This window comes from Psittacula echo, assembly GCF_963264785.1.
Source record: "Psittacula echo genome assembly, chromosome: 29".
NCBI lineage: Eukaryota > Metazoa > Chordata > Aves > Psittaciformes > Psittacidae > Psittacula > Psittacula echo.
The window spans coordinates 541256-567671 of NC_137764.1; the positions used below are offsets into that span (position 1 = coordinate 541256).

Here is a 26416-nt window from a genome sequence, read left to right on the forward strand (position 1 = left end):
GGGGTGAAATAGCGGGTATTGGGGCAATGGGGTTTTAGGGGTGCAATGGGGGTGCATTAGGGTGCAATGGAGGGTTTAGGGGTGCAATGGGGGTATTGGAGTACAATGGGGGTTTAGGGGTGCAATAGCGGGTATTGGGGCAATGGGGGTTTAGGGGTGCAATGGGGGTGTATTAGGGTGCAATGGGGTGGTTTGGGGTGCAATGGGGGTATTGGGGTGCACTGGGGTGATTTGGGGTGCAATGGGGTTTAGGGGTGCAATGGGGGTGTATTAGGGTGCAATGGGGTGGTTTGGGATGCAATGGGGGTATTGGGGTGCACTGGGGTGGTTTGGGGTGCAATGGGGTTTAGGGGTGCAATGGGGGTGTATTAGGGTGCAATGGGGTGGTTTGGGGTGCAATGGGGGTATTGGGGTGCACTGGGGTGGTTTGGGGTGCAATGGGAGGGTCCGCGTGTCTGTGCCCCCCATTACAGAGCCCGGAAGCTCCGAAGCCCCCCCGGGACCCCCCCAGTGCCACCCAATGGAGGTGAGGGATTGAGGGGAGGGGGGGGGCGGGGGGGGGGAGGTCCGGGTCCCACCCCCCCTCCACGCCCCCCCCCCCCTTTGCCCCATAGGAGCTGCTGGAGCTGGAGGCGCCCGAGGCCGCGGGTTCGGGGCTGGCGGTGGCGCGGGACCGGCGCGGGCTCTACATCGCCAAAGCCCCGCGGGCGCTGCGGGTGCAGGCGGGTGAGCAACGGGGGGGGGTCCCGAATCCCGCCTGGATGCGATGGGGGGATCCCGAATCCCGCCTGGATGCGATGGGGGGATCCCGAATCCCGCCTGGATGCGATGGGGGGGTCCCGAATCCCGCCTGGATGCGATGGGGGGGTCCCGAATCCAGCATGGATGCGATGGGGGGGTCCCGAATCCCGCCTGGATGCGATGGGGGGGCCCCGAATCCCGCATGGATGCGATGGGGGGGTCCCGAATCCCGCCTGGATGCGATGGAGGGGCCCCGAATCCCGCATGGATGCGATGGGGGGGTCCCGAATCCCGCATGGATGCGATGGGGGGGTCCCGAATCCCGCCTGGATGCGATGGGGGGGTCCCGAATCCCGCCTGGATGCGATGGGGGGGTCCCGAATCCCGCCTGGATGCGATGGGGGGGTCCCGAATCCCGCATGGATGCGATGGGGGGGTCCCAACCCGCAGGTGACCGCTTGGTGGGCGCCAGGATCTTCTTCGAGGGGGCCCCCCCCGAGGTCGTGGCGCGGCTGCTCGAGGGCGCCGCCGGCTGCCGGGTCTCGCTCTGCGTCCGCCGCCGGGCACCGGGCACCGGCCCCGGCCCCGCGGGTCACGGCGGCACCGGGACAGGGCCGGTAGGGCCCCATGGGAGGGGGGGTTGGGGGCCGATGGGTGCGGGGAGCTTGGGGGTCCCCGTGGGTGCGGGATCGCGGGTGTGGGATGCTCAGGGGGCCCGATGGGTGCGGAGGGGGGATGCGGGATGCTGGGGTTCCCTATGGACATGGGATGGGGATGTGGGATGCTGAGCGGTCCCTATGGACACGGGATGGGGATGCGGGATGCTGGGGTTCCCTATGGACACGGGAGCGGGATGTGGGAAGCTCAGCGGTCCCTATGGACACGGGTTGGGGATGCGGGATGCTGGGGTTCCCTATGGACATGGGATGGGGATGTGGGATGCTGAGCGGTCCCTATGGACACGGGATGGGGATGCGGGATGCTGGAGTTCCCTATGGACACGGGATGGGGATGCGGGATGCTGGGGTTCCCTATGGACACGGGATGGGGATGCGGGATGCTGGGGGTCCCTATGGACACGGGAGCGGGATGTGGGAAGCTCAGCGGTCCCTATGGACACGGGATGGGGATGCGGGATGCTGGGGGTCCCTATGGACACGGGAGCGGGATCCCAGCTCCCTCCTCCCCCCGCAGCCCGTCCCCCTCCCGACGCCTCCCAGGAAGCCTCCGGCGGCCCCGTCCTTGGAGTTGGCGCTTCCCAAACTTCCCAAGCTCGGGAAGAGCCGCAGCGAGGCCGAACCGGTCCCGCCGGCCCCCCCCGCCCCGGCGCCAGCGCGGCCGCGGGCGGCTCCTGCTCGGTTAACGGTGAAGGAAGCGGCGGGCGGCAGGGCCATGGAAGAGCCACCGGTTAAAGCGGAGCTCCCCGGCGGCGCCCGGTTCCCGGCCGTGGAGGTGGCGGTGCCGGCGTTACCGGTCCCGGAGCCCCAGGGCAAAGCGGGCGACGGGGCCGCGTTCGGCGGCCTCCGCATCTCCTCCGTGTCCATCCCCGCCGTGGAGCTGCTGCCCAAAGCGGAGCCGAAGGCGCCGGAGCCGCCGGTACCGGTAACCCCGGCCCGGTTGGGGCTCCTGGAGGCGGTGCCGTCGCTCGGGATCGCGGTGCCGCGGGTGGAGGTGGCGCTGGCGCTGCCGACGGGCACCGAAGGGCTCCGGAAGCTCAGCCCGGAAGCACCGGGGGGCACCGGGGCCGCCAAGCCCAAGCCCCCCCGGTTCGCCCTGCCCCGGGTCGGGCTGGCGCTGGGCAAGCTCGGAACCGGCGGCCCCGGGGGCCCGGTTGGAGCCGTCGGGGCCGGGCCGGGGCTGAAGGTACCGAAGCTGTCACTGGCGCCGCTCGGAGCCGCGGTCCCGGTGCCCCTCCCAGGCCGGCGCCGGTCTCCGTCGCTGCCGAAGCTCCCGACGGGGCCGGAGCTGGGGGTGAAGCTGCCGCGGTTCGGGGGCTCCAGCCCCGATCTCCGCAGCGGGGGGGACCTCAAAGCGGTGCCGGGGTCCCCCGGGGCGCTGCGGGCGCTGCTGGAGCCGGGACCCCGCTTCCCGGTCCCCGCCGTGGGGTTCGCGGTGCCGGAGGACGCGGGGAGGGCGGCGAAGGGCACCGGGGGGGCCGCGGGGCTGAAGGTGCCGGGGTTGGAGCTGGCCCCGCCGGGGCTGGATGCGGGGCAGGAGCCGGGGCGCTGGGGGGGGCTCAAACTGCCCCGCTTCGGGACCGGGGCCGGTACCGGGAGGATGAGGCCGGAGGGCGGGAGGAAGAGCATCCCCCCCCCGGGCCGCGGCAATGGGGAGGGCAAAGCCCGGCGCTGGGTACCCAGGGTGGGCTTCTCCCCTCCGACCCCCCCCAGCCCCCAGCCCAAGGCCGGGGGGAGGCTCCGCATCCCCGAGGTCGAGCTCTGCCCCCCCGGGCCCCCCCAGCTCCATGCGGGGACCCCCAAGGTGCCGCTGCTGAGCCCCGCGCTCTGCGGGGGGCGCTGAGGACCCCGCCGCATGGAGCCCTTGAGCATCGCTGCTGCCCGAGCCCTCCTTAACACACCCCCCCCCCGCAAATCCGGCTCTTTTGGGGCTGTTTGAAGCTATCTGATGACGCCATTAACGGGAGGGGGGGGCAGCACCGGCCCCCCCCCCGGCTTCGTGCTTTTGGCTTGGCCACAATAAAGGTTTAACCCCAAAATCGGCCCTGAGCGCGCCTGGGGGGGGTTGGGGCTGGGGTTTGGGGGGGACCAGGGATGGGGTTCAAGGGGATGGGATGGGCTTGGGTGCCTGGGGCTGGGTTTTGGTGCCTGGACTCGGTTCCAGGGTTCCAGCATCCCCATCAGGGTGTCCTGGCCCCCCCCGGTGCTGCCCCAAAGAACCCCCCCCAAGCACAAGGCAAAGAGCAGAGAAAATTGGGAGCTTTGGGGTGGTTTTAGCCCAAATTGGACCGGATTCGGTGCCACCGGCACCCGCGGTTCCCCAGTGCCTAACGGGAGCCGCAGAGGCTCTGCCAGCGCTCGGGGTCACCGATGTCAGCGCTGTACTGGGAGCTCCAGTCCCGCTCGAACACGGCCTCCAGCTGCTCCCGGATGGTGCCGGTGCCGGTGCCGGTGCCAGCGGCACTCACCGTCTGGTTGACCACCAGTGCCGAGCCTGCCGTCTGTGTGAAGTAGTCACCGGACCAGTTGGAGGTCCCTGCAATGAGGTTTGGGGTGAGGAAGCTGGGGGGGGCACCCCAAAACCCCGGCAGCGCCGCGCTCACCGATGTACGCGGCCTTCTCTGTCACCATGTACTTGTTGTGGTTGACCCGGGCGTAGGGGATCCGCGCCTGCGCCGCGCTCGCCGGCACCATGAAGAGCCGCTGTGGGGAGTGAGGCCATGGTCAGGCCCCGGCCCCAGCCCCATGGCTGCACTGTGATACCCACCATGACCACACCATGATACCCACCATAACCACATCACGATATCCACCATGACCACATATCAATAGCCACCATGACCACACCGTGGTACCTACCATGGCCACACCACAATACCCACCGGGACCACATCACCAGGGTCACACCACGATACCCACCATGGCCACACTGTGATACCCACCATGGCCACACTGTGATACCCACCATGACCACACCGTGATACCCACCATGGCCACACTGTGATACCCACCATGGACACACTGTGATACCCACCATGCACACACTGTGATACCCACCATGGCCACACTGTGATACCCACCATGGCCACACTGTGATACCCACCATGGACACACTGTGATACCCACCATGGACACACTGTGATACCCACCATGCACACACTGTGATACCCATCATGGCCACACTGTGATACCCACCATAGGCACACTGTGATACCCACCATGACCACACCGTGATACCCATCATGGCCACACTGTGATACCCACCATGGCCACACTGTGATACCCACCATGACCACACCGTGATACCCATCATGGCCACACCACGATACCCACCATGGCCACACTGTGATACCCACCATGACCACACCGTGATACCCATCATGGCCACACTGTGATACCCACCATGGACACACTGTGATACCCACCATGACCACACCGTGATACCCACCATGGCCACACTGTGATACCCACCATGGACACACTGTGATACCCACCATGACCACACCGTGATACCCATCATGGCCACACTGTGATACCCACCATGGACACACTGTGATACCCACCATGACCACACCGTGATACCCACCATGGCCACACTGTGATACCCACCATGACCACACCGTGATACCCACCATGGACACACCGTGATACCCACCATGGACACACTGTGATACCCACCATGGACACACTGTGATACCCACCATGGACACACTGTGATACCCACCATGGCCACACTGTGATACCCACCATGGACACACCGTGATACCCACCATGACCACACCGTGATACCCATCATGGCCACACTGTGATACCCACCATGGACACACCGTGATACCCACCATGACCACACCGTGATACCCATCATGGTCACACCGTGATACCCATCATGGCCACACCGTGATACCCACCATGACCACATCACCATGGCCACACCATGATACCCACCATGGACACACTGTGATACCCACCACGGCCACGCTGTAATGGGTCCGGTTATCAGCGATGGCCGCCAGCGACTTGAGGAAGGGGAACATGGTGGCTTGGCTGTGCCGCCAGCAGCCCACCAGCAGCCGCACCCTGACGCGCCGCTCCACCACGGCTCGGCGCAGCCTGTTATCGATCACCGGCCAGAACCTATGGGGGGGAAACGGCTTGGGCACCGGCACCGGTACGGGTACCGGGTCCCCGGCGCTGCCGCAGCCGCACACGGACCTCTGCGGGTGGGAGAACTCGGTGGTGGGCAGGAAACTCATCACCGCGATGTCCACGAAGGCCTCGGCGGCGTCGATGACACTGAGCAGGGCACTGAGGTCCTGGGTGCGACCGGCGGCACAAAGAGCCGGGGGGGAGCTCTGCGGCACCGCAATGGGCTCAGCGCTGGCATTCCCGGTGCTCCCGCGGCACCGGGCACGGCAACCAGAAGGGGTTGGGATGTACCGAGAAGTAGACGGCGGCGCCGGTGCCGTTGAGCTGCAGCTCCAGCGGCGTCTCCGCATTGAAGGCGGTGGAATAATTCGCCGGCCACGGCACCGGGATGGCAGCGCCGGGAACGCCGAGAGCCCAATAGGCTTCAAAGATCTTGCCTAAGTCTTGGGCCAAGCAGGCGCAGTCGTAGACAGCAGCGCCGAGCTCCTTCACCTGCAGAACCGCCACGGAGTCGGCCTCGGCTTTTGGCACGGCTCCGGCGCCGCTCGGCACGAGTTTGGCACCAGCCGGCGCCGCTCACCTGGGTCAGGGACCTCCAGTCCATGTTGGCGCTGCCCACGTAGAGGTGGGTGCCGTCCACCAGCCAGAACTTGGTGTGCAGCACCCCCCCCGTCAGGCGCGGCAGGTCCACGGTGCGCACCGCGGCGCCTGCAGGGCACCGCGCGGCATCGCCAGGCAGGGACCCCACGGGTTTGGGGCAGACCCCAAGGTTTTGGGGCAGACCCCATGGGTTTGGGGCAGACCCCAAGGTTTTGGGGCAGACCCCCTGGGTTTGGGGCAGAACCCAAGGTTTTGGGGCAGACCCCATGGGTTTGGGGCAGAACCCAAGGTTTTGGGGCAGACCCCAAGGTTTTGGGGCAGACCCCATGGGTTTGGGGTGTTTCCATCACTCACCGCTCTGCTCCAGCGCTCGGAGGTCATTGAGAGGCGCCTTTGCCGACGGGCGGCTGACGGCGACGCGGACGGCGACGCCGCGCTGGGGTAACCGGAGCAGCTCCTGCAGGATCTGCTCACCCTGCACCGGCACGGGGGGGGGGGTTTGGGCACGGAAAAGAGCAGGAAAAGGGGGAAACCCCCCTGGGAAAGGAGGGGAAAGAGCGGGAATGGGCGGCCAGGACCTGGGCGGCCGAGGGCTCGGCGGTGCCGGTGTCCTCGTTGGTCATGGTCCAGTAGAAGGAGGCGATGTCCAGGCTGCGGGTGGCGGCGCCCAGGAGGTGCAGCCAGGTGGCAAAGGTGGACGGGTTCGGCGTGGAGCCGGCGCTGAAGCTCATTCCCTCCGGGATGCTCTCCACAAGGACGATGCTAGGGATGGGATGCGGTGGCGCCGGGATGGGGGCAATAGGGTGGGGGCAATGGGATGGTGGCAATGGGATGGAGACAATGGGATGGTGGCACCGGGATGGTGGCAATGGGATGGGGGCAATGGGATGATGGCAATGGGATGGGGGCAATGGGATGGTGACACCGGGATGGTGGCAATGGGATGGGGGCAATGGGATGATGGCAATGGGATGGTGGCAATGGGATGGTGGCAATGGGATGGTGACACCGGGATGGTGGCAATGGGATGGTGGCAATGGGATGGTGACACCGGGATGGTGGCAATGGGATGGTGGCAATGGGATGGTGACACCGGGATGGTGGCAATGGGATGGGGGCAATGGGATGATGGCAATGGGACGGGGGCAATGGGATGGTGACACCGGGATGGTGGCAATGGGATGGTGGCAATGGGATGGTGACACCGGGATGGTGGCAATGGGATGGGGGCAATGGGATGGTGACACCGGGATGGTGGCAATGGGATGGGGGCAATGGGATGGTGACACCGGGATGGTGGCAATGGGATGGTGGCAATGGGATGGTGGCAATGGGATGGTGGCAATGGGATGGTGGCAATGGGATGGGGGCAATGGGATGGTGACACCGGGATGGTGGCAATGGGATGGGGGCAATGGGATGGTGACACCGGGATGGTGGCAATGGGATGGTGGCAATGGGATGGTGACACCGGGATGGTGGCAATGGGATGGGGGCAATGGGATGGTGGCAATGGGATGGTGACACCGGGATGGTGGCAATGGGATGGGGGCAATGGGATGGTGGCAATGGGATGGTGGCAATGGGATGGTGGCAATGGGATGGTGACACCGGGATGGTGGCAATGGGATGGGGGCAATGGGATGGTGACACCGGGATGGTGGCAATGGGATGGTGGCAATGGGATGGTGACACCGGGATGGTGGCAATGGGATGGGGGCAATGGGATGGTGACACCGGGATGGTGGCAATGGGATGGTGGCAATGGGATGGTGACACCGGGATGGTGGCAATGGGATGGGGGCAATGGGATGGCACCAGTGGGGTCCTGCGGGCATCCCCCCCATCCCCTCTCACCGGCACGAGGCTCCGCAGGCTCTGGCATCGCCCCCGGCCCCGTGGCACCGATCGGGGCTGAGCCGGAGGTGGAGGAGGAAGAGGAGGAGGAGGAGGAGGAGGAGGGCGAGGAGCAGAGCGGGCCCCCCCCCCCCGCGGCAGCGCTGGGCAGAAAGGGGGGGGGTCAGCATTCCAGCCTTGAGGAATCCCAGTGACTCCCGGGGCCTGGAAGCCACCCCCGGCCCTCACCTTGGGCAGCACCGCGTGGTCCGGCAGCGGCTCCAGCTGGGATGGGAGGCGGAGAACTGGGATGAATCCCAAATCCCTTGGGATCCATAGGGAAAGGTGCCCCCCCCCCCCCCCCCCCCCGTTGTAAGCAGGGTGGGAATAGGGGCCTGTACCTGCTTGTAGGCGCTGTGGGGCCTCATCCCAGCGCCAGGCTGGAACAGGAGCAACCGGAGCTGGATCCTTCCCAGTGCGCCTGGAGGCTTCCAGGGATTGGGAAAAGGGCCTGGAACTGGGAAGCGCTGGAGCCTCCCTCCCCATTCCCGCCCCATTGAGGCCTGGGTTAGGGCCTAGTTTAGGGCCTGGGCTGGGTTTTAGCCCCCTTTAGGCCCATTTCGGGGCCGGTTTCGGACAGGAACACGTTTAGGGGCTATTTTAAGGCTGGGTTTAGGTCAGGGTCGGGTTTAGAGCCAGGTTTAAGGTAAAAAAACCCATTTTTGGTTCATTTTAGGGCAGTTTCGGGTTTAGGGACCATTTCAGGGCCATGTTTGGGACAGGTGCCCTTTTAGGGGCTATTTTGCGGCCTATTTCAGGGCCACGACCGGGCTCAGGACCGGGTTCAGCCCATGGTCAGGTTCAGGCCGGGTTCAGGCCCCGTTCACCCCCAGGCCCCGCTCGCTGCCTCTGCCCCCCTTCCGGTACCGGAGCCCCCGGCGGCGGCTCCCAGCTCCGTCCGCTTGGGGGCGCCCTCTCCCCCGCCGCGCTCTATGGTCGCCCGCCCGTTGTCCCTCCCGCGCCGCCGCGGCCTAGAGCGTCCCCTCACCTGCAGCCAACCAGACCGGCGAGTGGAGAGGGTCCGCCGAGGACGTCACTTCCGACGCTCCGTGACAGGCGCTTCCGGTGGGGCCCGGCGCGGCGGCGGGATGGGGCGCGGCGGGAGCGGAGCGGTGAGGGGGGGCTGTGGGGAGCTATGGGGCGGATAACGGCGGCCTATGGGGCAGGAGGGGGTCTATGGGGCAGGAGGAGGGGATAAGGGGGACCTGTGGGGCAGAAGGGGGGTCTATGGGGCAGGGGGGATCTCTATGGCGCAGGGGTGTCTTTATGGGGCAGAAGGGGTCTCTATGGGGCAGGAGGGGTCTCTATGAGGCAGGAGGGGTCTCCATGGGGCAGGAGGGGTCTCCATGGGGCAGGGGGTTCTCTATGGGGCAGGAGGGGTCTCTATGGGCAGAGGGGTCTCTATGGGGCAGGAGGGGTCTCCATGGGGCAGGAGGGGTCTCCATGGGGCAGGAGGATCTCTATGGGGCAGAGGGGTGTCTATGGGGCAGAGGGGTCTCTATGGGGCAGGAGGGGTCTCCATGGGGCAGGAGGGGTCTCCATGGGGCAGGAGGATCTCTATGGGGCAGAGGGGTGTCTATGGGGCAGAGGGGTGTCTATGGGTCAGGAGGGGTCTCTATGGGGCAGGAGGGGTCTCCATGGGGCAGGGGGATCTCTATGGGGCAGAGGGGTGTCTATGGGGCAGAGGGGTGTCTATGGGGCGGAGGGGTGTCTATGGGGCAGGAGGGGTCTCTATGGGGCAGGAGGGGTCTTCATGGGGCAGGGGGATCTCTATGGGGCAGAGGGGTGTCTATGGGGCAGAGGGGTGTCTATGGGTCAGGAGGGGTCTCTATGGGGCAGGAGGGGTCTCCATGGGGCAGGGGGATCTCTATGGGGCAGAGGGGTGTCTATGGGGCAGAGGGGTGTCTATGGGGCGGAGGGGTGTCTATGGGGCAGGAGGGGTCTCTATGGGGCAGGAGGGGTCTCTATGGGGCAGAGGGGTGTCTATGGGGCAGAGGGGTGTCTATGGGTCAGGAGGGGTCTCTATGGGGCAGGAGGGGTCTCCATGGGGCAGGGGGATCTCTATGGGGCAGAGGGGTGTCTATGGGGCGGAGGGGTGTCTATGGGGCGGAGGGGTGTCTATGGGGCAGGAGGGGTCTCTATGGGGCAGGAGGGGTCTCTATGGGGCAGAGGGGTGTCTATGGGGCAGGGGGATCTCTATGGGGCAGAGGGGTGTCTATGGGGCAGAGGGGTGTCTATGGGGCGGAGGGGTGTCTATGGGGCAGGAGGGGTCTCTATGGGGCAGAGGGGTGTCTATGGGGCGGAGGGGTGTCTATGGGGCAGGAGGGGTCTCTATGGGGCAGGAGGGGTCTCTATGGGGCAGAGGGGTGTCTATGGGGCAGGAGGGGTCTCTATGGGGCAGGAGGGGTCTCCATGGGGCAGGGGGATCTCTATGGGGCAGAGGGGTGTCTATGGGGCAGAGGGGTGTCTATGGGGCGGAGGGGTGTCTATGGGGCAGGAGGGGTGTCTATGGGGCAGGAGGGGTCTCTATGGGGCAGAGGGGTGTCTATGGGGCAGGAGGGGTCTCTATGGGGCAGGAGGGGTCTCCATGGGGCAGGGGGATCTCTATGGGGCAGAGGGGTGTCTATGGGGCAGAGGGGTGTCTATGGGTCAGGAGGGGTCTCTATGGGGCAGGAGGGGTCTCCATGGGGCAGGGGGATCTCTATGGGGCAGAGGGGTGTCTATGGGGCAGAGGGGTGTCTATGGGGCGGAGGGGTGTCTATGGGGCAGGAGGGGTCTCTATGGGGCAGGAGGGGTCTCTATGGGGCAGAGGGGTGTCTATGGGGCAGAGGGGTGTCTATGGGTCAGGAGGGGTCTCCATGGGGCAGGGGGATCTCTATGGGGCAGAGGGGTGTCTATGGGGCAGAGGGGTGTCTATGGGGCGGAGGGGTGTCTATGGGGCGGAGGGGTGTCTATGGGGCAGGAGGGGTCTCTATGGGGCAGGAGGGGTCTCTATGGGGCAGAGGGGTGTCTATGGGGCAGGGGGATCTCTATGGGGCAGAGGGGTGTCTATGGGGCAGAGGGGTGTCTATGGGTCAGGAGGGGTCTCTATGGGGCAGGAGGGGTCTCCATGGGGCAGGGGGATCTCTATGGGGCAGAGGGGTGTCTATGGGGCAGAGGGGTGTCTATGGGGTGGAGGGGTGTCTATGGGGCAGGAGGGGTCTCTATGGGGCAGGAGGGGTCTCTATGGGGCAGAGGGGTGTCTATGGGGCAGAGGGGTGTCTATGGGGCAGAGGGGTGTCTATGGGGCGGAGGGGTGTCTATGGGGCAGGAGGGGTCTCTATGGGGCAGGAGGGGTCTCTATGGGGCAGAGGGGTGTCTATGGGGCAGGGGGGGTGTCTATGGGGCAGAGGGGTGTCTATGGGGCAGGAGGGGTCTCTATGGGGCCTCTCTCCTGTGCCCGCCCAGGCCGCTCCCGGCGCTGCCGCCTGACGCCGCGGCCCCACCATGGTGTCGGTGACGATGGGTGAGGACCCCCCCAGTCCCGTCCCCCCCCCCGGCATTCCCCCCCCATTCCCATTGAGCCCCATCCCATGGGATCCCCTTTTCCCGGTGCAGCCACATCCGAGTGGATCCAGTTCTTCAAGGAAGCCGGGATCCCGCCGGGCCCCGCCGTCAGCTACGCCGTCATGTTTGTGGACAACAGGTACCCCCCCATGCACCCCGATGGAGGGATCCGTAGGGATAGAGGGGGGATCCATGGGCACATCCCTGCGGTATTCCCGATGGCAGGATCCGGAAGAACATGCTCCTGGATCTGACCAAGGAGCTGATGAACGAGTTGGGAATCACGGTGGTGGGCGACGTCATCGCCATCCTCAAGCACGCTAAGGAGGTCTACAGGCAGGTACGGGCAGGGGGAATGGGCTCTTCCAATGGGAAACGGGAGCTGTGGTTTTCCATGAGTTTCCTTTGGTTTTCCATGAGTTTCCTTTGGTTTTCCATGAGTTTCCTTTGGTTTCCCATGGTTTTCCTTTGGTTTCCCATGGTTTTCCTTAGGTTTCCCGTGAGTTTCCTTTGGTTTTCCATGAGTTTCCTTTGGTTTCCCATGGTTTTCCTTTGGTTTCCCATGGTTTTCCTTTGGTTTCCCATGGTTTTCCTTAGGTTTCCCGTGAGTTTCTTTTGGTTTTCCATGAGTTTCCTTTGGTTTCCCATGGTTTTCCTTTGGTTTCCCATGGTTTTCCTTTGGTTTCCCATGGTTTTCCTTTGGTTTCCCATGGTTTTCCTTAGGTTTCCCGTGAGTTTCTTTTGGTTTCCATGAGTTTCCTTTGGTTTCCCATGGTTTTCCTTTGGTTTCCCATGGTTTTCCTTAGGTTTCCCGTGAGTTTCTTTTGGTTTTCCATGAGTTTCTTTTGGTTTTCCATGAGTTTCCTTTGGTTTCCCATGGTTTTCCTTTGGTTTCCCATGGTTTTCCTTTGGTTTCCCATGGTTTTCCTTAGGTTTCCCGTGAGTTTCCTTTGGTTTTCCATGAGTTTCCTTTGGTTTCCCATGGTTTTCCTTTGGTTTCCCATGGTTTTCCTTTGGTTTCCCATGGTTTTCCTTTGGTTTCCCATGGTTTTCCTTAGGTTTCCCGTGAGTTTCTTTTGGTTTCCATGAGTTTCCTTTGGTTTCCCATGGTTTTCCTTTGGTTTCCCATGGTTTTCCTTAGGTTTCCCGTGAGTTTCTTTTGGTTTTCCATGAGTTTCTTTTGGTTTTCCATGAGTTTCCTTTGGTTTTCCATGAGTTTCCTTTGGTTTCCCATGGTTTTCCTTTGGTTTCTGATGGTTTTCCTTAGGTTTCCCGTGAGTTTCTTTTGGTTTTCCATGAGTTTCCTTTGGTTTCCCATGGTTTTCCTTTGGTTTCCCATGGCTTTCCTTTGGTTTCCCATGGCTTTCCTTTAGCTTCCCATGGCTTTCCTTTGGTTTCCCATGGCTTTCCTTTGGTTTCCCATGGCTTTCCTTTGGTTTTCCATGAGGCTTTTTTTCCCCCATGATCTTCCATCGGTTTTCCATTGCTTTTCCATGGGTTTACTCCCTTAGGAGATGTGCAAGGCAGCCACGGAATTGCTCTGCCCTGGCTCGTCCACGATCCAAGCGGAGCTGCGCCGCAACGCCAACAGTGGTGAGCTAGGATCTTCTCCTTGGTCAGCATTCCACAGGGATACTGCCCATGGAAGCATGGAATGGGATGGGATGGAGCTCAAAGCTCACCCAGGTCCAAGCAAGGGGCAGGGACACCTCCCACTCCTACGCTCCTCCCCCAGCACCCCAAGCCCTTCTCCGCAGGGATTCCCGCTGGGATTTGTCCCATCCCAAGGGATTGGATCCCGTCATTCCCTGGGAATGCTCCGTATCCCCCCTGCAGCCGCCAGCCGGATGATTGCCAACAGCCTGAGCCGGGATTCACTTCCCGCTGCCCCGCTCCAGCCCCATGGCTCCAAGCTCTCCGTCACCGTTCCCAACAAGCCGGTGGCAGCGAAGGCAGGTAGGGAAGGGGCTGATCCCGCCGGGAATGGCGCTGGGAAGGGCTTTTCCCATCCCATTGGGCCTGAACCTGCTCTTCCTCCCTCCATCCCGGCCGGTTTAGGGAATGCTGCAGCCGGAATTCCATCGATCCCGGTGAAGCGGCGCCGGGTGACGGCAGAGATGGAAGGCAAGTACATCATCACCATGCCCAAGGGCACCACGCCGAGGACAAGGAAAATCCTGGAGCAGCAGCAAGCAGCCAAAGGTTCCGGCAGTGAATTCCCATCCCGGTATTCCCTATTCGTCCCCCTCCATCCCAAAGCCCACCTTATCCCGTTCAATCCCACAGGGCTGCCCAGGACGTCCGTCTTCGACCGCTTGGGAGCCGAGGCGAGGGGGGACCCGGCTGCAGGAGGGAAGGTGAGAGGAGATGGGGGGATGCAGGAGGAATTCCTGCTTGGAATTCAAAGGGAATCCCGAGGGATGTGGAAGCTGCCAAACAGGCCTCACCCCCTCCAGCAATCCAGGATAGAACCGGATTTGCTGGGAGCTGAGCCCCATTCCCTTCATTCCATTGCTCCCTGCATCCCATTGGGAAGGGCGATGGAGCCGGGATGCGGGCGCTGATGGGTGCCGCATCCCTTTGCCTCCAGCCCAGCGGTGTCTTCAGCCGCCTGGGAGATTCCCTACGGGATAAATCCATGGAAAGCGACGACGACGGCGGCGGCTCCGTGCTTCCCTACGCCGGTGTCCTGAAGAAATCCAATGCTCCACGGAAGGAGAGCGCCGAGCCGGGAATGCCGGTGAAGGCGAAAGCCACCAGCTCGGAGGCGAAGCCCATTCCCAGCCTGCGGAATGCCGCCGGTATCCGCGCGGCACCGGCGCCACCGGGAGAAGGGCGAGAGGCCGATGATGGGGTGAGCAGCAGCAGCGGCAGGGAGAAATCCAAGCGGGAATGCCGGGTGATGATCCGGAGGACTTGGGGCTGCGGGAAGGTGAGCAGCACCAGCGAGGCCGTGATGGACAACGCCGGCGCCGTCAGCGTCTTCCAGCGCCTGGGAAAGAAAACGGATTGAGATCCATGGGATCCGTTAGCTTCATCCCGTGGGATCGCCCCTTGGGGGAAGGGTTCATCCTATGGAGGAGGGATTAATGCCGTGTGGAAAGGGAATGGCTTCATCCCGTAGGGAAAGGCTTAATCCCATGTGGAAAGGCTTGATCCCACCGGGAAACACTCATCGCATAGGAAAACTGGAGGGAAGAGGGAGGAAGAAGACCCTTCCCAAGGGATTCCCTGCCCAAATCCCGGGCGAATCCAGCCAAATCATCGCTCTCCATCCTCTCCCTGCCCCAGAACCCTTGGGTTTCCCCCTTTATTCCCGCTCTTCCGCCGGTTCTTTCCCATTTTGAGGAATTCTCACCTGGAGACCTCCGTGCACAGGCTGGGCTTTGCATTGGTTTGCCTTGGTTTGCCCTTCCCTTGCCGCTTGCTTTCCCTGGGTTTATGGATCCGCTCGGGAGCGCCGCTCACTGGGGGATGGAATCCATCGGGATGGAGCTCGGAGCAGCATTCCCGAAAAACACCCCAAAACCTTAAAACCTTTTTGGGGGGCTCAAAAACCAGCAAACCCCCCCCCAAAAACTGCCTTAATTCCCGCCGGCTCCACCGGCCAGGGCCTTTGCCTGGAATTCCTCCTTTTCCCCCAAAATCCGGGTGCTTTTCCTCAATTTATTTATTTTTCCCCAATTCCTCCCAAATCTGTTTCCCCCAAGAGACCTGCTTGCTTTCGTTCTGCTCCAAACCCCCCAAAACCGCCTTTTTTCTCCCCAAAACAAAGCCGGGAAGTTTGGGATGAGAAATGCGCCAATTCCCATGGTTTCCTACGGAAAAATGGGATTTCTTTGTATTAATACCAACCCCCCCCCCATTTCCTTCATTTCTAATGGGAAAATTCACAAATTCCTCGGGTTTAATGCAAAAATTTACCAATTCTGTCATTTTTTAGATGAAAATTCACCAATTTGGTTGGGTTTAATATGAAATTCATACATTTCTTCATTTTTATTAGGAAAATTTACAAATTCCCTTGTTTTTAACAAAAAAACCCCAATTCCTTCATTTTTAATACAAAAGTTCACCAATTATTTTGTTTTTAATAGGAAAATGTACAAATTTTTTCATTTTAACATGAAAGTTTACCAATCCTTTCATTTTTAATGCAAAAATTCACCAGTTCCTTCATTTTTAATACGAAAATTCACCAGTTTCACTGTTGAAATGAAAAATTACCAATTTCTTCATTTTTAACATGAAAATTCACCAATTTCTTCATTTTTAATGCAAAATGTCACCATTTGAATACAAAAATTCACCAGTTTCTTTATTATTAATACAAAAAAATCACCAATTCCATTGTTTTTAATATGAAGTTCATAAATTCCCTCGGTTTTAATGCAAAAATGCACCAATTCCTTCATTTTTCGTACAAAAATTCCCCAATTTCTTCAGTTTTCCACCCAAATTCCCCAGTTTCTTGGTTTTGCCCAATTTTGGCCAAATTTGGGGGCGTTTTCCTTCTCTTATTGGGTGTTTGGTGTGTGACACGAGTGCTTTGGGGGTTTTTTCCCCTATTTTTGACCTTTTTTGGCAATAAAGCGTGGAAATGGCTCTGTTTATGCAAAATACATGCAAATAGATGCAAATTAGATACTTGAAAGGAGGCGTTGCGTGAGCGCTGAGCCTGCGCGGGAGGGGCGGGGCTGCCCTCTCCACGCATGCGCTCCCCCCCTTTCGGCGCATGCGCAGCGCGGCGCCTGGAGCCGAGCGGGGTCTTTCCCGTCTCCGTGTCCCCCCTCCGGTTCCGTGTCCCGCCGACACCGCCCGCTTCCGCTTCCGCCTCCCGACCCGGCGGGGCTCCGCTGCCGCCGCCGTTGAACCAAGATCCGGCCGGGATGAGCGGCGGGAGCCGGCGGGGCCCGCGGTGTCCATGACAGGTGAGGAACAGCCCCCCCTTCCGCGCCCTTCACTCCCCCCCCGCGCCGCGCCATGGGCTCGCCCGCCCCCCGGCGGCCGCCGCGCGGACCGCACCACCCGCGCCCCTCCGCAGGGGGGAGAGCGCTCTGACCCCTTCCCCTCCCCCGGCCTCTCTGTGGACTCGCCCGCCGCGGGGTCGGGGATGCGGCGGGGAGCGAACCACCCGCTGCGATGGGGGGGTCCGGGGCGGCCGGGGGGGGCTTTAAGGGGCTCTATAAGGCCCCAGGCAGGTCTGGGGGGTTCTATAGGGCCCAGGCAGGCTCTGGGGGCCCCATGGAGCTGCATTGAAGGGGTGTGGGGGGCGCTTTCTGCCCCCCTATGGCTGGGGGGTGTTGGGGTCCCTCAGTGTGGGATCCATATCTCAAGGGATGGGAATGGCGGAATCCCCCCTCTCCAATCCCATCCCAGTGTTGGGATTTTTGGGATCCGTATCCCAAGGAATGGGAACGGCAGGATCCCCTTTATCACATCCTATTCCCATCCCATTCCCGTCCCATTCCCATCCTATTCCCATCCCCATCCCATTCCCGTCCCATTCCCATCCTGTTCCCATCCCCATCCCATTCCCGTCCCATTCCTATTCCATTCCCATCCCCATTCCCATTCCATTCCCATCCCCATTCCTATCCCGTTCCCGACCCATCCCCATCCCATTCCCATCCCCATCCCATCCCATTCCCATTCCCATCCCATCCGCAGGTCCTGGCTGGCCTTAGCCCCGGCGCCGCCATGACCGAGGTGCTGGTGGTGAAGGAGGGGTGGCTGCACAAGCGAGGTGAGCCCAGCACCAATGGGGGGGGGTGGTGGTGGTGTCTGTGCTTCCCATCCCAGCTTCCCGCATCCCAGCTTCCCGCATCCCAGATTCCCGCATCCTAAACTCCTGCGTCCCAAAATCCCAGGTGAATACATCAAAACGTGGCGGCCCCGCTACTTCCTGCTCAAGAGCGACGGCTCCTTCATTGGATACAAGGAGCGACCGGAGAGCCCGGAGCAGGCCTTGCCCCCCCTCAATAACTTCTCTGTGGCCGGTAAATGGGGGGGCACCAGGGCTGGAGGGGATGTTGGGCTATGGAGGATGTGGCCTTGGTGGTCCAGGAGGTGTTGGGAGCATCCTTGTTCCCCACAGGGGGGATGTTGGGCTATGGAGGATGTGGCCTTGGTGGTCCAGGAGGTGTTGGGAGCATCCTTGTTCCCCACAGGGGGGATGTTGGGCTATGGAGGATGTGGCCTTGGTGGTCCAGGAGGTGTTGGGAGCATCCTTGTTCCCCACAGGGGGGATGTTGGGCTATGGAGGACGTGGCCTTGGTGGTCCAGGAGGTGTTGGGATGCAACTGAGCATCTTGGGAGCATCTCTGTGGTCCCAAGGGCAGGTCTATGGCGACGTTGGTCTCTGCTCCATGGGATGCATGAGGAGAAGGGAGGGCAGGGGCAAGGGGGTTCCGCAGCCGCATGGATGCGGGAATGATGCCCTGCTTCCCGGTGCTGGGATCTGGGATGAGGATCCTTGCTCCCAAACCGTCCTGCTTGGAACGCAGAGTGCCAGCTGATGAAGACGGAGCGCCCGCGCCCCAACACCTTCGTCATCCGCTGCTTGCAATGGACAACGGTCATCGAGAGGACGTTCCATGTGGATACTCCGGAGGAGCGGTGCGGGACGGCTGGATTCCCATGGGAATAGGGGGCGACCAGCCCCCAGCTCCCTCATTGCCTCCCTGTTCCCATCCCATAGCGAGGAGTGGATGCGAGCGATCCAGACGGTCGCCAACAGCCTCAAGACCCAGGAGCCAGAGGTGGATCCCATGGGATACAAGTGTGGATCCACGGACGGCCCCGGTGCCGAGGAGATGGAGGTGGCCATCGGCAAATCCCGCGCCAAGGCCGTGAGTGGGAATGGGGCGGGAACGGGGATGGCTCCATGGGATAAAGGCTTTTTGAATGCTTTTCCCATCCCGGATCCACGAATTCCATGGTTTTCCTTTCCCAGACCATGAACGACTTTGATTACCTGAAGCTCCTGGGCAAAGGGACCTTTGGGAAGGTCATCCTGGTGCGGGAAAAGGCCACCGGGCGCTACTATGCCATGAAGATCCTACGCAAGGAGGTCATCATCGCCAAGGTGCGGGCCGGGATCCGTACGGATCCGGGCCGGGATCACCCCGTTGGCAATTCCCTATGGATCCCGGCACTGAGTGCCTCTCCCCCCGCAGGATGAAGTGGCTCACACCGTGACCGAGAGCCGGGTGCTGCAGAACACCCGGCACCCCTTCCTCACCGTAAGCACCAGCCCGCGCCCCGGCTCCTCCATCCCCATGGAGCTTCCCTCATATCCCCCTTTTCCCGCTTTTCCAGGCGCTCAAATACGCTTTCCAGACCAACGACCGCCTCTGCTTCGTCATGGAATACGCCAACGGCGGCGAGGTGGGAGCTTCCCCCTTTCCATATCCCCCCTTTATCCCAGTATATCCCGCTTTATCCCTAAAATCTGCTTTCAGGAGCATTCCCCATCATCCACAAGGATTTGGGAGCGTCTCAAAGCCCTGCTTGATCCGGATTCTGCCTTTCTCCCTGTGCTTTCCCAGCTCTTTTTCCACCTCTCGAGGGAACGCGTCTTCACCGAGGATCGGGCCCGCTTCTATGGCGCCGAGATCGTCTCCGCCTTGGAATACCTCCATTCCCGGGATGTGGTTTACCGGGATATCAAGGTACCGCCGCAGCTTCAACCCTTGCCTCGGCCCTCCCGCGCCTGCGCCTGGGCCTGATCCCGGTCCTGGATCTGATCCTGATCCCAGTCCTGGTCCCAGTCCTGATTCTGGTCCTGATCCTGATCCCAGTACTGGTACTGGGCCTGTTCCTTATCCTGGTCCCGATCCTGATCCCGGTTCTTATCTCGGTCCCAATCCTGATCCTGATCCCAATCCCAATCCTGATTCCAGTCCTGATCCTGGTCCCTATCTCAGTCCCGATCCTGATGCTGGTCCCTATCTCAGTCCCGATCCTGATCCCAGTCCCTAGCTCAGTCCAATCTTGATCCTGATCCCAATCCTTATCTCAGTCCCAATCCTGATCCCGATCCCTCTCTGAGTCTCAATCCTGATGCTGATCCCAATCCTAATCCTGATCCCGATCTTGAGCCTGGTCCCTATCTCAGTCCCAATCCCAATCCTGGTCCTGCTTCCCTCCCGCTTCATCCCTCTGCCCTCTTTCCCAGCTGGAGAACCTGATGCTGGACAAGGACGGCCACATCAAGATCACCGACTTCGGCCTCTGCAAGGAGGGCATCAGCGACGGCGCCACCATGAAGACCTTTTGTGGCACCCCCGAGTACCTGGCGCCAGAGGTATCCGAGCCCGTATCCCTAGGGATAACACCCCCATAGCAAGGGTACCCCTGCCCACGTCCCTAGGGATAACACCCCCATAGCGAGGGTACCCCTGCCCACATCCATCCCATAGCGAGGGTATCCCTGCCCGCATCCATCCCATAGCGGGGGTATCCCTGCCTGCATCCGTCCCATAGCGGGGGTATCCCTGCCTGCATCCGTCCCATAGCGGGGGTATCCCTGCCTGCATCCATCCCATAGCGAGGGTACCCCTGCCCACGTCCCTAGGGATAACACCCCCATAGCGAGGGTACCCCTGCCCACATCCATCCCATAGCGAGGGTACCCCTGCCCACATCCATCCCATAGCGAGGGTATCCCTGCCCGCATCCATCCCATAGCGGGGGTACCCCTGCCCACATCCGTCCCATAGCGAGGGTACCCCTGCCCACGTCCCTAGGGATAACACCCCCATAGCAAGGGTACCCCTGCCCACGTCCCTAGGGATAACACCCCCATAGCGAGGGTACCCCTGCCCACATCCATCCCATAGCGGGGGTATCCCTGCCTGCATCCATCCCATAGCGGGGGTATCCCTGCCTGCATCCATCCCATAGCGGGGGTATCCCTGCCCGCATCCATCCCATAGCGGGGGTATCCCTGCCTGCATCCATCCCATAACAAGGCTATCCCTGCTTGCATCCATCCCATAGTGGGGGTATCCCTGCCTGCATCCATCCCATAACAAGGCTATCCCTGCCTGCATCCATCCCATAACAAGGCTATCCCTGCCTGCATCCATCCCATAACAAGGCTATCCCTGCCTGCATCCATCCCATAACAAGGCTATCCCTGCCTGCATCCATCCCATAGCGGGGGTATCCCTGCCTGCATCCATCCCATAGCGGGGGTATCCCTGCCTGCATCCATCCCATAGCGGGGGTATCCCTGCCCGCATCCATCCCATAGCGGGGGTATCCCTGCCCGCATCCATCCCATAGCGGGGGTATCCCTGCCCGCATCCATCCCATAGCGGGGGTATCCCTGCCCGCATCCATCCCATAGCGGGGGTATCCCTGCCCGCATCCATCCCATAGCGGGGGTATCCCTGCCCGCATCCATCCCATAGCGGGGGTATCCCTGCCCGCATCCATCCCATAGCGGGGGTATCCCTGCTTGCATCCATCCCATAGCGGGGGTATCCCTGCCTGCATCCATCCCATAGCGGGGGTATCCCTGCCCGCATCCATCCCATAGCGGGGGTATCCCTGCCTGCATCCATCCCATAGCGGGGGTATCCCTGCCCGCATCCATCCCATGGCGGGGGTATCCCTGCCCGCATCCATCCCGTGGCGGGGGTATCCCTGCCCGCATCCCTAGGGATATCCCCCTGCATCGAGGCCGCGGGGGGGTCTCATCCTGCCGCCCGGCGCAGGTGCTGGAGGACAACGACTACGGGCGCGCCGTGGACTGGTGGGGGCTGGGGGTGGTGATGTACGAGATGCTCTGCGGCCGCCTCCCCTTCTACAACCAGGACCACGAGCGCCTCTTCGAGCTCATCCTGCTCGAGGAGCTCCGCTTCCCCCGCAGCCTCGCGCCCGACGCCAGGGCCCTGCTGGCCGGGCTGCTCAAGAAGGACCCCAAGCAGAGGTGAGATGGGGGGGAATGGGCCTGAGCCCAGTCCCAATCCTGGTCCTGAACCTGGTCCTGGTCTTGATTCTGGTCCCGATCCCAGTCCCGATCCTGGTCCTGGACCTGGTCCTGGTCTTGATCCCGGCCCCGGTCTTGATCCTGGCCCCCGTCCCAGTCCCGATCCTGGTCCTGAACCTGGTCCTGGTCTTGATCCTGGTCCCAATCCTGGTTCTGGTCCTGATCCTGGTCCCGATCCCAGTCCCAATCCTGGTCCTGGACCTGGTCCTGGTCTTGATCCCGGCCCCGGTCTTGATCCTGGCCCCCGTCCCAGTCCCGATCCTGGTCCTGAACCTGGTCCTGGTCTTGATCCTGGTCCCAATCCTGGTTCTGGTCCTGATCCTGGTCCCGATCCCAGTCCCGATCCTGGTCCTGAACCTGGTCCTGGTCTTGATCCTGGTCCCAATCCTGGTTCTGGTCCTGAACCTGGTCCTGGTCTTGATCCTGGTCCCAATCCTGGTTCTGGTCCTGATCCTGGTCCCGATCCCAGTCCCAATCCTGGTCCTGGTCTTGGTCCTGGTCTTGATCCTGGTCCTGGTCTTGATCCTGGCCCCCGTCCCAGTCCCGATCCTGGTCCTGAACCTGGTCCTGGTCTTGATCCCGGTCCCAATCCTGGTTCTGGTCCTGATCCTGGTCCCGATCCCAGTCCCGATCCTGGTCCTGAACCTGGTCCTGGTCTTGATCCTGGTCCCAATCCTGGTTCTGGTCCTGAACCTGGTCCTGGTCTTGATCCTGGTCCCAATCCTGGTTCTGGTCCTGATCCTGGTCCCGATCCCAGTCCCAATCCTGGTCCTGGTCCTGATCCTGGTCTTGATCCCGGCCCCGGTCTTGATCCTGGCCCCCGTCCCAGTCCCGATCCTGGTCCTGAACCTGGTCCTGGTCTTGATCCTGGTCCCAATCCTGGTTCTGGTCCTGATCCTGGTCCCGATCCCAGTCCCGATCCTGGTCCTGAACCTGGTCCTGGTCTTGATCCTGGTCCCAATCCTGGTTCTGGTCCTGAACCTGGTCCTGGTCTTGATCCTGGTCCCAATCCTGGTTCTGGTCCTGATCCTGGTCCCGATCCCAGTCCCAATCCTGGTCCTGGTCCTGATCCTGGTCTTGATCCCGGCCCCGGTCTTGATCCTGGCCCCCGTCCCAGTCCCGATCCTGGTCCTGGTCTTGATCCTGGTCCCAATCCTGGTTCTGGTCCTGGTCCTGGTCTTGATCCCAGCCCCGGTGTTGATCCTGGCCCCAGTCCCAGTCCCGATCCTGGTCCTGAACCTGATCCTGGGCCTGAATCTGATCCTGGGCCTGATCCTGGTCCTGGGCCTGATCCTGGTCTTGATCCCTGTCCTGGTCCTGGTCATGGTCTTGATCCTGGCCCAATCCCAGTCCCGATCCTGGTCCTGAAGCTGGTACTGGTCCTGGTCTTGATCCTGGTCCTGGTTCTGGTCCCGATCCTGATCCTGGTCCCAGTCCTGCTACTGGGTCTGGGCCTGATCCCACTTCTGATCGTGGTCATGGTCCTGGTACTGGGCCTGATCCTGATGCTGGTCCTAATCCTGATCCCAGTCTTGGGCCTGATCCTGGTCCTGATTCCAGTCCTGGTCCTAGTCCCAATCCTGATCCCGGTCCCGGTCCTGGTACTGGGCTTGATCCTGATCGCAGTTCTGATCCTGATCCCAATCCCAATCCTGATCCTGATCCCGGTCCCAATCCTGATCCTGGTCCTGGTTCCCCGGGCAGGCTCGGAGGGGGCCCCAGGGACGCGCAGGAGGTGATGGAGCATCGCTTCTTCGCCCCCATCAACTGGCAGGACGTGGTGCAGAGGAAGGTGAAGGACCCGGGGGCACCCTGACCCCCCCACAGCACCCAGGGGCACCCTGACACCACCCCCATAGCACCCAAAGGGGCCCAAACCCCCTCCATAGCACCCAGAGGAACCCCATAGCACCCAAAGGGACCCAAACCCCCTCCATAGCACCCAGAGGAACCCCATAGCACCCAAAGGGACCCAAACCCCCTCCATAGCACCCAGAGGAACCCCATAGCACCCAAAGGGACCCAAACCCCCTCCATAGCACCCAGAGGAACCCCATAGCACCCAAAGGGACCCAAAACCCCCCATAGCACCCAAAGAAACCCCATAGCACCCAAAGGGACCCAAACCCCCTCCATAGCACCCAAAGGGACCCAAAACCCCCCATAGCACCCAAAGAAACCCCATAGCACCCAAAGGGACCCAAACCCCCCAGTAGCACCCAAAGGGACCCCAAACACCCCCATAGCACCCAAAGGGACCCAAACCCCCCAGTAGCACCCAAAGGGACCCCATAGCATCCAGATGGACCCCATAGCACTCAAAGGGACCCAACACCTCCCCCCCCCCCTAACACCCAAAGGGGCCCAAAAGCCCCCCATAGCACCCAAAGGGGCCCCCCCGCGCTCACGGGTGCCCCCCCGCAGCTGGTGCCCCCCTTCAAGCCGCAGGTGACGTCGGAGGTCGACACGCGCTACTTCGATGACGAGTTCACGGCTCAGTCCATCACCATCACCCCCCCCGACCGCTGTGAGCCGGCCCGGGGGGGGGGACACCCACAGAGGGGCTGGGACCTTCCATTGGGCTTCATGGGGGGGTTGGAGGGGCTGGGACCTCCCATTGGGCACCATTGAGGGAGGGTTTGGGGGTGCTGGGACTCCCCATTGTGCGGGGTTTGGGGGTGCTGGGACTCCCCATTGGGCACCATTGAGTGGGGTTTGGGGGTGCTGGGACTCCCCATTGGGCACCATTGAGGGGGGTTTGGGGGTGCTGGGACTCCCCATTGTGCGGGGTTTGGGGGTGTTGGCACCCCCCATTGGGCACCATTGAGTGGGGTTTGGGGGTGCTGGGACTCCCCATTGGGCACCATTGAGGGAGGTTTTGGGGGTGATGGGACTCCCCATTGGGCACCATTGAGTGGGGTTTGGGGGTGCTGGCACCCCCCATTGGGCACCATTGAGTGGGGTTTGGGGGTGCTGGGACTCCCCATTGGGCACCATTGTGGGGGGTTTGGGGGTGCTGGGACCCCCCATTGGGCACCATTGAGGGAGGGTTTGGGGGTGCTGGGACTCCCCATTGGGCACCATTGAGTGGGGTTTGGGGGTGCTGGGACTCCCCATTGGGCACCATTGAGGGAGGTTTTGGGGGTGATGGGACTCCCCATTGGGCACCATTGAGTGGGGTTTGGGGGTGCTGGCACCCCCCATTGGGCACCATTGAGTGGGGTTTGGGGGTGCTGGGACTCCCCATTGGGCACCATTGTGGGGGGTTTGGGGGTGCTGGGACCCCCCATTGGGCACCATTGAGGGAGGGTTTGGGGGTGCTGGGACTCCCCATTGGGCACCATTGAGTGGGGTTTGGGGGTGCTGGGACTCCCCATTGGGCACCATTGAGGGGGGTTTGGGGGTGCTGGGACTCCCCATTGGGCACCATTGAGTGGGGTTTGGGGGTGCTGGCACCCCCCATTGGGCACCATTGAGTGGGGTTTGGGGGTGCTGGGACTCCCCATTGGGCACCATTGGGGGGGGTTTAGGGGTGCTGGGACCCCCATGGGGGTGTTCATGGGGTGCTGGGACCTCCCATTGGGGAGGGTTTAGAGGTGCTGGGACCTTCCATTAGACACAGACGGGGGGGTTATGGGGTGTAGGGACCCCCATGGGGGTGTTTGTGGGGTGCTGGGACCCCCCATTGGGCACCATTGGGGGGGTCTGGGGGCACCCCCCCTTCAGCCCGTCCCCGTTGCCCGCAGACGATGCCCTGGGCTCCCCGGAGGACGAGCACCGGACGCACTTCCCGCAGTTTTCCTACTCCGCCAGCATCCGGGAATGATGGAGCCGGAGCCAGGGGGGGACGGACCTGGAGGGCAGGACCCCCCCATGGGCTCCATCCAGCCCCACACATCCCACACTGCTGGCTCTGCCTTGAAGCCAACTGGATCCCAAGCGGATCCCAACAGAACCTCAACCAGATCCCAACTGGATCCCAGCCGGAACTCAATGGGATCCCAACCAGATCCCAGTTCAGGACTTAACAGGAACTCAACCGGATCCCAATCAGGACTCAGCTGGATCCCAAGTGAAACACCAGGATCCCAACTGGAACCCAACAAGGACTCAACAGGAACCCAACTGGGATTCAGCTGGTTCCCAACTGGAGCTCCCCCCGATCCCAACTGGATCTCAACCTGATCCCAGCCAGAGCTCAACAGGAACCCAACCAGGACTCAGCTGGGTCCCCGCCGGGCTTCAGCCGGATCCCAACCAGGACTCAGCTGCATCCCAACTGGATTCCAACCAGGATTCAACCAGATCCCAACCAGCATTCAGCTGCATCCCAACTGGATCCCCACCGGGATTCAGCCGGATCCCAACCAGGACTCAACTGCATCCCAACTGGATCCCCACCGGGATTCAACCAGATCCCAACTGGATCCCAGCAAGGACTCAACTGGGTCCCAACCGGGATTCAACTGGATCCCAACCAGATCCCACCCATGGTGGTGGGGACAGATGCCGGGGACCCCCCCCGCCACCCCCATTTGGCTTCGCCGGTGCCTTACCCGCGGTGACGGCGTCACCGGATCCCGCTCCCGGCATTCCCGGTATTCCCGGCTCCGGGCCCCAAGGACGCTCCGGCCTCACGGGGCCCTCATTGAGGTGAATTGACTCAAAGTGGGGGAAGGGACAGGGGGGTCCCCCCTCCCCTTCCTTCCTGCCCCTCCCCCGCCGGGCGGTACGAGCAATAAACCGGGAATTTTTGGAATTTGGGGCGTTTTGGCGCTGGTTTTGGGAGGAATCCGGATGCGGCCCCGGT

The 26416-nt window shown here is 62.0% G+C and overlaps 3 protein-coding genes across 7 annotated transcripts; 2 read left to right on the forward strand and 1 right to left on the reverse strand.

Moving 5' to 3' along the window:
• Nucleotides 1-3689: 3689 nt before the first annotated feature.
• On the reverse strand, nucleotides 3690-8524 carry PLD3 (phospholipase D family member 3). Of its 2 annotated transcripts, XM_080636031.1 has the most exons (11): nucleotides 8402-8524; nucleotides 8250-8285; nucleotides 8022-8164; nucleotides 6743-6926; nucleotides 6519-6639; nucleotides 6145-6272; nucleotides 5856-6056; nucleotides 5631-5770; nucleotides 5387-5552; nucleotides 4022-4121; nucleotides 3690-3954 (listed from the first exon to the last, which is right to left on the reverse strand). In XM_080636031.1, exons 1-11 carry the CDS (start codon nucleotides 8426-8428, stop codon nucleotides 3746-3748), a joined length of 1455 nt encoding a protein of 484 aa, XP_080492157.1. In that variant the 5' UTR covers nucleotides 8429-8524; the 3' UTR covers nucleotides 3690-3745. The 2 variants fall into 2 exon arrangements, with proteins under 2 accessions (XP_080492157.1, XP_080492156.1); XM_080636030.1 differs by having other exon boundaries at nucleotides 5387-5770.
• A 494-nt stretch (nucleotides 8525-9018) lies between these two features.
• LOC308230972 (uncharacterized protein C19orf47 homolog) lies at nucleotides 9019-16204 on the forward strand. Of its 2 annotated transcripts, none has more exons than XM_080636042.1 (9): nucleotides 9019-9125; nucleotides 11508-11565; nucleotides 11658-11745; nucleotides 11832-11946; nucleotides 13118-13199; nucleotides 13443-13562; nucleotides 13665-13808; nucleotides 13893-13963; nucleotides 14197-16204. In XM_080636042.1, exons 2-9 carry the CDS (start codon nucleotides 11547-11549, stop codon nucleotides 14617-14619), a joined length of 1062 nt encoding a protein of 353 aa, XP_080492168.1. In that variant the 5' UTR covers nucleotides 9019-9125; nucleotides 11508-11546; the 3' UTR covers nucleotides 14620-16204. The 2 variants fall into 2 exon arrangements, with proteins under 2 accessions (XP_080492168.1, XP_080492167.1); XM_080636041.1 differs by having other exon boundaries at nucleotides 9108-9172.
• A 146-nt stretch (nucleotides 16205-16350) lies between these two features.
• AKT2 (AKT serine/threonine kinase 2) lies at nucleotides 16351-26348 on the forward strand. Of its 3 annotated transcripts, XM_080636048.1 has the most exons (14): nucleotides 16351-16537; nucleotides 17277-17352; nucleotides 17477-17605; nucleotides 18113-18224; nucleotides 18307-18457; nucleotides 18562-18693; nucleotides 18785-18850; nucleotides 18927-18995; nucleotides 19157-19279; nucleotides 19786-19914; nucleotides 21332-21546; nucleotides 23311-23398; nucleotides 24031-24133; nucleotides 25353-26348. In XM_080636048.1, the coding sequence occupies exons 2-14, from the start codon at nucleotides 17307-17309 to the stop codon at nucleotides 25430-25432; spliced, it is 1443 nt and encodes a 480-aa protein (XP_080492174.1). In that variant the 5' UTR covers nucleotides 16351-16537; nucleotides 17277-17306; the 3' UTR covers nucleotides 25433-26348. The 3 variants fall into 3 exon arrangements, 2 of the variants coding, with proteins under 2 accessions (XP_080492174.1, XP_080492175.1); XR_013958601.1 differs by lacking the exon at nucleotides 23311-23398 and having other exon boundaries at nucleotides 25353-25417; XM_080636049.1 differs by lacking the exons at nucleotides 23311-23398; nucleotides 25353-26348 and having other exon boundaries at nucleotides 24031-24183.
• Nucleotides 26349-26416: the final 68 nt, after the last annotated feature.